We start from the raw sequence: 10499 nt of genomic DNA, 5'->3' as shown, positions 1-10499 counted from the left end.
ATTATCATTTATTAACGCATTAAGCACTTACTTTGAAAGGGATGTGCTACGAGTAATACAGGACTTGGTGCAAATAATGACAAGATAGAACTGATACTTCTCTCTATGTAGCTCCGCCTCTCACCGGACTGATACTTCTAGCTAGCCTTGAACATTTTCTAATGGGGCAATTCACCCTTCTTCTCTATGTAGCTCCGCCTCTCACCGGACTGATACTTCTAGCTAGCCTTGAACATTTTCTAACGGGGCAATACTCTCTCTCTCTCTAACTTGGCCAAAGAAGAAGAAAACATGCCCATGTGTCATCCACTCCTTTCTTTTAAATAAAATATCATACGACATGTCATTTACAAAAATAAATGACTCGTTATCTACTAGTCAAAATGTCAAGCTTCAAACTTTTAGGTGTAAGAAAAAAAACATTTTTCACCCATTGTTTTATATTAAAAAAACCTAAAAAAACATTACAGGGATTACAATAAACTTATCTCTGGTCTTAAATTAGCATTTAGTATGTTAAAAAAAAAAAGCAACAAAAAAATAATCTTAAGACCCCAATTATCTCGTGGCAATTCAAGACTTTTTGATACACACAGGCACAAGGGTAAATTATGGTGTTCAACAATTACAATCACCATGCCTTCTCCCTTCACAAATTGTCCCCAATTATCTCGTGGCAATTCAGCACGGATTTCTGAAAGAAGTAGATGTTTTCCTAAATCACCTATAAACAACACAAACCATCCTTCTGACCATCATCATGCATCTCTCAAAAATGCATGCCAAGATGTAGTTAATAACATTATTGATTCTTCAGCACCAACCGATAGGGAAGCTTCTTTGTGACAATGGCGCAGAAAAAGGAGCAGTGCTCACTGCCCTTGCTGAATTCATACTGTACATCCTGTTCATGCTGAAAAGATGATACGAGACATGTCACGGTCACGGTCACGGTCACGGTCACCATCACCAATATGTTCGGTCTTCTCCCAGTGAAAACTGCTCTTTGTAGCACGAGAATGACTTAATCCAACCACTTTACACCTGTGTATCCTGCAAAGTCATAGCTGGTCAAGAGCGGTAATGGTTTGACCAAGAAACAGAAGCTTCCGTGACTCACCTTGACATAATGCCTCAGTATAATCCCAACCACGCGCCATGACATGAAACAAATATGTTTCTAAATATTTGTTAGTTTGGTGCTCAGTTTTGGTTTGGAACATCTTCATGAAATTTCACACGCACTTTAGACCAGAGGGTAACAAAACTTGGGAGATACGCATTCTTGTTTGCCTCTTCAAGAATCACTGGTGAAACTGTGCAAAAGGGAAAGTTCATGGAAGGGCTAATTCTGTAGAGTAAATGATACTAGTATTTTATAAGGGCAGGCAGGCAAGCATGGAGTTCTGCTATGCATTGAAAGATCCAATTTAGCAGTTGTGCTCTCGGTAGCTCCAAAAGAAGTTCAGCCTGTAAATAATTAAAGAAGAAAAAGAGAGTTAAAAGACAATGTTTAAATTCCAAAGAAATCTTTAAAGAACCCTAAATATAACTGGTAGATTATATCAGTGAAGATATCTTGAATCCATATTGGTACGGAAAACAAAAGGAGTGAAAACTCTTAACTACATTAGCGATGTTAAAGTGATCAGGTATAGAAGAGCATCATATATATTTTCTTATCTCCACACTACTCAGTAACATAAAATTTGGGTCAAAGTTAGCATTTCTTCTCGTTCTTCGCCTCTATGGAGCCAAGGGCATTATTATCTATCACATCATTGAATGTGAGCATGTGTCAAAGAAGAGAGAAACCAATCAATAAAGGTATAACAATATTGTAGAAATTACCTTTATTTCGTTTCCATCAAAAAACAAAGAGTTTCTATGCATTTCAGATGACATTGAATCTGTCATCAGCTTAAAAACCTTTTTACTCATATTTGTTTCCATGCCAACCATCTTTCCAGATGCATAAATTCTTGTTATCCCAATATCTGCTGCCATTCTCCTTACATAAAGCTTCTTCAATATAATTTCCATGGAGCTAGGCTCTTTTCCATACTGGCGACGCAGATTTTCTGTAAATTGCATCAAACTCCATATATCTGTCTCTGCAGCTTTCTCAGCTTCATTAATAATTTCCATGGGGTTCTCCAAATAATTTATGTAGTCAGAAGGGAGATGAGGGTTTATATTTAAATCAATCTGCATTGAAAACCGCAAACAATGGATTAATATGAGTAAAAAATCATTGCCAATCATAAACTCTACACATACATCAATAGTGGAAACAAGACGTTCAATGAAATTTGGTAGTTTCTTCAGTAACGTGGATGTAATTATGAGCTAACATATAGCTTCTTACACACTTTACACTTATAATTGCTATATCATGACATCAGATTTTTACTCATGACCATGCTCCTCTCGTCTAAAATGAAGCTTTCCTGCTATATAATCCATAAGGTCAATCTCTTATCCCTTAATGACAAGCTCCCTGTACATTTGTGCCTCATTGAGAACTTATTATTAATTCTTCTTCTTCTTCTTCTTCTTCTTCATACGAGTGTGTTCTGATTTTATTAGAGTTTTGATAAAGGTGAGATTCGAACCTGATATCTCATCTCGTACTCTTGCTTACCACTGAGCTAGAAGCTCATTAGAATTTATTGCTATTAAAATATTAGAGAATAATATAAATCATATCTTGAGAACTCTCTTCCCGGACAATGACAGGTAGTGAACTCTATCTCCTATCTTACAACATAAGATTACTAAGACTAGAATCTGAACTCTATTCCTGAAAGTAAGTGATCAGACATAGACTACTATTCTGACCTCACCTGATAGCTTAATCTTCTGGGTTGAACTGGTTCTTTAACATGTTACCAAAGTTTTAATGAGCAAAAAATCATGAATTCGAATATCACCACTCCCATTCTTTTTTCTACTAACTTAAGTTTTTTTTAGCTGAACTGGTTCTTTGACACAAAGAAACTCAAGCACATGAGCATAATTTCTCAAAACATAATGTGGAGATTTCTTCTTCTTTTATTTTTCTGTCCCGAGGAAGCTTCTTTCAGATTTTTCAAAACCCATTATTTCATTATATCTTAACATAAGCAAACTGATGCAAGTGAAAATTTAGAACATGGCACACTAAATATTCATAGTTTCTGTATGTTACATAGTTTCCTTTCAAGTTAATCAAACATATTTACATTCTAACAAGATACCAGAGAATAAAGAAGTCACCTGTACTGACTGGTAAGGAACTGAAATTACCCTGTGCTCATCAACCTGAAAACAAAATTCAAGAGGGTTAAGGGCAGCAAAAATAGGAGAACAGAAATTTGAAGTTTAAACTGATGACAATAGAAATACAACCCAGTTACTATTATATATACTGAATTCGCTAGCCATCATTTTGTAGTGCAGAAACTATACTGTTGGTTTACTTTATCTGTTCAATCAGACTAAGACACCATGATGAAGACTAGAAACAGAAAAGGAACCAGAGAGCAAAGATATCCAAAAGATTAAATACGTAACAATTGAACAAAGCTTCTTCTTTCTCAATGTATAAGTAAGATATAATAAAATGCATCATGAAACAGACCTTGGACAAACTTTCAAAAAGCATTTCGAAGAAGAAATCAACTCCAACATTCCCGACATCCCCAGTCTGTTGCTCACCGAAGATGGTACCAAAGCCTCTTATACCCATGTCTCTCTCTGCAAGTTGGAAACCTTGGCCAAGTTCTCGGCATTCTTCCAGAGCTGCTAGCCTCTCCTGAAAAGTCAAACGATTGCAAAAGTTACATAAAAATCTAGTAGGGGTATGACAATCAACCAGGTGCAATAATAAAAAGAAAAGGCTGTATTACAGAACATACCAGCGCCTGATCAGTTAACATTGACTTGTCAGGGTAAAATAAATGCGCGTGAGCTTCCTTATCTGCCCTGCCCACTCTTCCACGTAACTATTGCAATAACATTAAAGATTGAAAATAAGATAAAATATTTTCTAACAACAACAAAAACAAGATAAAGGATTCTGGATGCATTCCAGTTTCTTTGTTACACGAATGAAAAATCAGTGAGGATGCTTTCTGGGTTTACCTAATTGATAAAATAGCTCAACGGATGAAAAAAGTAACTTAATTCTACAAACACTTCTGCATTAGAGAGATCCAATGATAAATGCGTGGTTTAGGAGGACATAGGGGGGAAGGGGGGAACCCAATTTTTCTTCTTCTGGTAGGAGACAGGAGACTTTTTTAGAGTATATCTGATGTTAATCTTTGAAAGGTGAGAAAAACAGCAAGAAGCAAAACATATAAGAATGGGTTATTAGCTTGGGTACTAGAGATGCAATTTAAGTTAAAAAAAGATGCTTGGGATCTCATTCTTTTTAGAAGAATTTTCTAGAAATGGAGAACTTCTGACTATTTTGTAGAAATATTTAAACAACATATTTACAGGAGAAAGTGGAGAGGGTAGAACCTGATACAATTGAGCTAGACCAAATAGCTGAACATCTTGAATTATGATGGTATTTGCGTTTTGAATATCAAGCCCACTTTCTACTATATTTGTGCATATAAGAATCTTAATTTCACCTTGTGCAAATTGCTCCATGGTGTCCTCAAGCTGCTTTGAATATTGCTAAACACACGCAGCAAGAAAAGAACATCACAGAATGTGTGGGAAACCAAAAACAAAATTTACATAATGGGAGGAACTAAAACTACATTAGTATACACTCTGAGTTTTGATCAAGACATGACTTTCCAGGGTAAGCCGCTTTACTTCATGAAAGGACCATGGTAAGCTGGGAACCTGTTATTTACAAAGCAAATGAGCAGCACCCTCAGGTGTGCATCAAGTCTCACTATGGGACTTGGCGGTTGGCCCATTCCATCCTCATATATTCATAACTACTATTAGCAAGCAATTCATGTTCATATATCCATATCCATCAATCAATTCACATGAGCCACGACATTCTAGTATGAACTAGTTTTCTTGACTTTTCAGCTCTCTTTTTCCAATATTCCATCCTTGCATGCCACATGGCCTCCTTTCCAATATTTGCAATTTAACCCCAAAACAAACCACAATTAAGTCCTTGAAATTTTGGTTCTAGCAAATTAATCAACATTAACTTAAAGAATGTAAAATCAACTCCCCAAAGGCAAAAATCGGGTGTTTACATTTGGGCAAAAGAATGGTTTGCTGCTTTGTCTTGTTACCTTATGAAATACTAAGGTAGATTCCTCTGAGTCACAAAGCTAGTTTTTCATATTACAAAAATGAGAATAAAAGGGAAAATATAAAAAACAGTAAAACATGGAACAAATAAAACTAAAAGAAAGCAACTTCAAGGAAGACAAAAATCCATGAGGATGTTAATGTTCAATTTGCATAATTTAGAATAACAACACCCTTCAAATCAAACCTTGATATGGTAACACACATTTAAAAGTGGACCTTTGGGTGGTCTGAGCTACTATCGTATACCCGCACAAAGATAATTTCCCGTTAAACATATAACATTTTTCAGATAAAAAAAATACCTGCCCATGTGCAACAGCTATTTCTACATTTGGAAATGATTGTTCAAGGAAATCCTTCACTTCTTCCAGCCCTGTTAGGCAAAAGTGAAGCATAGATCCATATCACCAAATTGAGAAAAGCAAACAACTTTTGAAGTCTATCAGGAAAACAAACCACAGAAAATGCCAACTACCAAACTTCTTCACATTTAATTTTGGCTCTTAATTTCTGTTGATAGCAGTAAATGAAGATTTTTTACGATGTACCAAATAAAGTTATATGATAAACAAATAAAGTTATGTACCAAACAGGCGATTATATATGATTATCAGCAGTGCCAGTAGTGTATACTATGCATGTTTAACACTCTAATCCTATTTAGTGTACAACAGGATTGAAAAGTTTTTGCACGAGCATTGCACTTAAAAAAAATAGAAAGGCATATTCAATACCTTTAATACGAGGCAGGACATAAAATACTTGCCCACCACGGTCCAGCTCATATTTGATTGCTGATATTAGCTTATCTTTATTGTATGCCGACAGATGGGTCTTTATAGGAACTCTTTCTGGGGGTGGAGTTGAAATTAAACTGAAAAATGTAAGTGCATCTTTAAGGTTCCCAGATTATAGACCAGCAAATCAGTAATTTCAAAAAATGTTCAAGGGGATGAGGTTCATGTCTTCAAACAGTTTGATAATTTTTAATATCTTCAGATCATTATTTAGGTTGCATCATGGAGTATGGATTCATTTCTATAATAGATATGTATGGAAATATTTCTACAAAAGATATCCGACAAAACATATAGTATATAGTAATAGCCTTTTATAACATAATCAACTTAACAAATCCTTGATCCTACGTCATCTACAAGGATCCTATTTCAACATTGTACGATTCCAATCTACAAGGGCAACACGAAATCAAGAAATTGAGTAAAATGACTAAACATGTATGTGTACCATACAATAGCGGACTTTAGATGATCCACGCTTCTGAATTTTAATTGTACAAACCAAGATCCTCAAATCCTACTTTAGAAAAGGTCCAAAGTCAGTATCGCACAATAATCCATGATGATACATTTCAAATTGAGGGGAAATGATTATCTAGCACTGACTTTGAATTTTCACTTTACATGCTTCAGCAAATGGCCATTTAGAAACTCATAGTGCTTGGCTAAACTAAACTAGATGTCTGGATCCAGGATCTACTCCAGTAGCAAAATTTTCTTCATCTAATACAAATTTGCCTCAGGTATATTACCTTGCATCCCGAAATCCAGTCAATGCTAAATAAAGTGTTCGAGGTATAGGTGTTGCAGAGAGAGTAAGAACATCAACTGAAGTTTTGAATGAAGCAATCTTCTCCTTCTGTTTGACACCAAATCTCTGGAAAGCAAAGAACATTGCACATGCAGATCACAACAAAAACTATTTCAAACAATTTGCAAATAATGGGACTAGTTTAGGAAACTAGCTATTAAAATAAGTTCATTCCCTCAGCCCTCCTTTTTTATGGAGATGGCATGGAATTTTGTTTTATGTTGGGAATTATATACAAATGTAATGTCCAAAAGCATAGGCACACAAATTCTTGCCTGCATGCATAAGCAATGGATCCTGGATGCCACGTTTAAGCATACAACTTCATCAATTAGTTGGACAAAATAGAACATTCAATTTAAAGTGTTTTATAACCTGACATCCAATGACACCTTATTAACGTATAACTTTAATTGGGGGTCATATAAAGTAAAACATTAAATTTAAAGAGATATAAAGCCTGAATGTCTATTGACACCCAAAAGCATGAAAATTGACAATGCATGATTTATATTAGATAAGAGATCAAATACAACGATCGGTATAGTAGTTATGTTTTAAACTTGATGCAATTTGAACCTAGTCTCGCATACATCACATTTTGACACATCCATATGACCAATTTCAAATTTCTGTATGTGTGTAAAACACATATAAGGAGCTAAACGTAAAGAAATTTCTTTGATTATTTTAAAGTGATTGGATGGCCAAGACAGCCACACAGCCAAATTTCTTTGTTTTCCTTCCAAATAGAAAAATCATCATCGACGGAAAAGTTACCTTTACCTTTTCTCTTATTATTTTTTTAAAAGGATGTAGTAATGCAGATCAACAAGGCAAAGATCATTGCACATAACGGAAATATGCTTAGGAGGCAAACCTGTTCTTCATCCACTACAAGAAGGCCTAGGTTGTTATACACAACACGATTTCCAAGAAGTGAATGAGTGCCCACGATAATGTCCAAATGACCATGTTCAATCATGTTCAAATACATCTCTTTCTCTGCTTTACTCTGCATGCAGTCACAGGTCTGACATTCTTAAAACCAAAGTAGTAATTGTTAATTAAAAGAGCATATAACTGACAATGAACTGCATGCCTGACTCCAGAAATGGTTGTTAGAGCTTCATAATGAACCAACAAACGCTATTTCAAGAGAAATCTTGTCTAGATTTTTCTTCATGCTAACTCTTTGTGTGCAAGATATAAACACAAATATGAATATGAGCCAACTCCTGAGATACACTGAATTGACTAAAAAGGATAGATTATGTACCTGAAACCGACTCAGAAGTGCAACCTTGATATGAGAATACTTGGAAAAGCGTTCTGAAATAACATCAAAATGTTGTTTGGCCAGAACAATTGTTGGTGCTAAAACCATAGCTTGCTTTCCTGCTGAAACAATGCAAAAGATAGCACGTAAAGCAACTTCTGTTTTACCAAACCCAACATCTCCACAGATTAATCGGTCCATTGGAGTTTCTCTCTGGTTCAAATCCCTCTCAACGTCAATAAAAGCCTGGAATGAGAATCCAATTTGTGAGAACAGGAAAAGGAAAGGAAACAGAAAAGGATAACACTTGTTTAGATAAACTAGTGAAGTTTGTTGTGCCATCTGTTATGAGATAATGAATGTTGAATCTGAGAAAAGGGAAAGGAAGGTGTTGAATTCTGTGGAAGCTACAGCTAAGGATTCCTATCCCCTCCAAACAAATGAAAAATAGATGTAAATGAAAACATAATCTCAACAATAATTAAAAACTGAATAGGATTGTCTTATGCTATCTAAGAATATAAACATTTCACTAACATCAATGAGGATACCTAAGAAACCTCGCTTACAAATTTAAAAAACGCAGTTAAGTAAATATTTGCAAGATTGTATAGCTACCAGCTTCTGGTCTGGTGTGGGCTCATAAGGAAATTGAGCAGCAAATTCAGCCATGAAAGGAGTCTTTGGGTAGGGAGGTCTTCTTTGTTTTAGTCTATGTAAATACAGCTCCATTAAGTCAACCACCATTTTCTGTATTGCAACCTTTCCCTTTGTCTTTCTCCTTTCCCATGCACCAGTATCGCTCAATTTGCTCAATGTCCGAGGCCTTTTCGTTTCGTTCGGGCTGGAAGGACAAGGACAAGGACAAAAAATTATGACAAGGCCTTTGCATGTGAAGTAAAGAATTCATACTAACTGCTTTAGCAACTGAATAAACCAATGAAGTTAACTAACAATTTAAAAAATCCAACCAGATTAGATAAAACAAGCAACCTATAAAATTCATCAAGCATTAAAACAAATAAGAAGCTGCACGTGTAAAATCAGTTCAAAAAGGAGGGGAAGAAAAAACCTACAGATTGTATCGATAAAGCATACGAGAAGCCTGCATAACAGGAAGCTTAGCCATCCCATCAGCATATTCAATGAACACATATTCAATAGCCTCTGAAGAACCCTTTGGCACATCAAACTTAATGCCAAAAAACCTCCCAATTCCCACCTTCTTATGCACAACATAATCCCCAGAACGAAGTGTATAAGGATCCACCTTGTAACTAAAAACATCCCCTTCTTTTGCCACCCTATCGCCTTTCAACTTCTGCAATCCCCTCTGCTGCTGCTCTTTCACCATCTGTATGTACTGATCAGCCTCTTCAGAATCCATTATGGGCCTTGAGCCCTCTCTCTTTCCATGGTGTTGCCGGCGAATTCTCTCGTTGAGGATGGAGATGGGGTCCTGCTCCGTCTCAATCTTGTACTTCGGGGTGGCTGTACGGCTGGAAAAGGGAACTGCTGTTTGGGTGCGGACGGCATTGGTGAGGGAAAATGATGGTTTGTGGTTGTGGCGATAAGGTAATTTCACAGAGAAAAGTCTCCGCAGCTTAGTGGAGGAGTTGAGTTTGAAGATAAGAGGTGTGGATATGTCAAGAGAAGTCATTGAACGAGGATAAGAGAGAGGGGAGGGGGAGGAGGAGGAGGTTCATAAATGGAAATGGGACTTTTTAATTATTATATTATTTTCCAACAAGAGGATAACTAATAATGACCTGAGAGGTTTTGGAGAGGTTTAACTGAAGACAACGTCAAAAATGTTTTTGTTCTCTTCTTCTTATGTTCAAGTTTCTTGCCACATATATAAACCAATGTGGCGTGTCAATTTTTAATCCATTAGAATTAATTATCATTTTTATCTGTGATTATAATTGTTTTTTAAATAATTTTTCATATTAAAATATATGTTAATAATATTTTTTTATTTTTTAAAAATTATTTTTTACATCAGCACATCAAAACGATCCAAAATATACAAAACATATTAAATTTTAACAAAAAAAAAATTTTAATTTTTTAAAAACACGATTTACACCGCGTTCCCAGACAATTTCTTAATCCCGAGCATTTCCTAAGTAATTTTTTTAAAAAAAATCAAATTATTTTTTATATTTTTATATAGTTGATATTAAAAATAAATTTTAAAAAATAAAAAGAAATATTATTTTAATATATTTTTAAATAAAAACTACTTTAAAAAACAACAACATTTATCATTTCATTAATTTTAGAATTAAAATAATATAAAAACAAAGGAGGGAGCGGTTGAAATGGG

The 10499-nt window shown here is 35.2% G+C and overlaps 1 protein-coding gene across 1 annotated transcript; it reads right to left on the bottom strand.

Moving 5' to 3' along the window:
• Positions 1-541: 541 nt before the first annotated feature.
• Positions 542-9991, bottom strand: LOC7466312 (ATP-dependent DNA helicase At3g02060, chloroplastic). The gene is made up of 14 exons (XM_002320391.4): positions 9247-9991; positions 8789-9014; positions 8171-8416; positions 7772-7906; positions 6833-6957; positions 6015-6154; positions 5583-5653; positions 4510-4671; positions 3900-3986; positions 3623-3796; positions 3259-3303; positions 1852-2208; positions 1121-1470; positions 542-1053 (listed from the first exon to the last, which is right to left on the bottom strand). The coding sequence occupies exons 1-13, from the start codon at positions 9828-9830 to the stop codon at positions 1369-1371; spliced, it is 2454 nt and encodes an 817-aa protein (XP_002320427.1). The 5' UTR covers positions 9831-9991; the 3' UTR covers positions 542-1053; positions 1121-1368.
• Between the last annotated feature and the right edge of the window lie 508 nt (positions 9992-10499).

Source organism: Populus trichocarpa, chromosome 14 (assembly GCF_000002775.5).
Source record: "Populus trichocarpa isolate Nisqually-1 chromosome 14, P.trichocarpa_v4.1, whole genome shotgun sequence".
Lineage (NCBI taxonomy): Eukaryota > Viridiplantae > Streptophyta > Magnoliopsida > Malpighiales > Salicaceae > Populus > Populus trichocarpa.
The sequence above is the reverse complement of the archived record's forward strand: the minus strand, read 5'-3'. Positions and strand labels throughout refer to the sequence as shown.

Excerpts from the sequence above, each read along its gene's own strand:
- LOC7466312 (XM_002320391.4), bottom strand. The coding sequence starts at position 9,830 with ATGACTTCTCTTGACATATCCACACCTCTTATCTTCAAACTCAACTCC. Across the intron at positions 6,958-7,771 it reads TTGTAGTGGATGAAGAACAG|AGATTTGGTGTCAAACAGAA; the intron begins GTTTGCCTCCTA and ends TTTGCTTTCCAG. Across the intron at positions 2,209-3,258 it reads TTCCTTACCAGTCAGTACAG|ATTGATTTAAATATAAACCC; the intron begins GTGACTTCTTTA and ends TTTTCAATGCAG.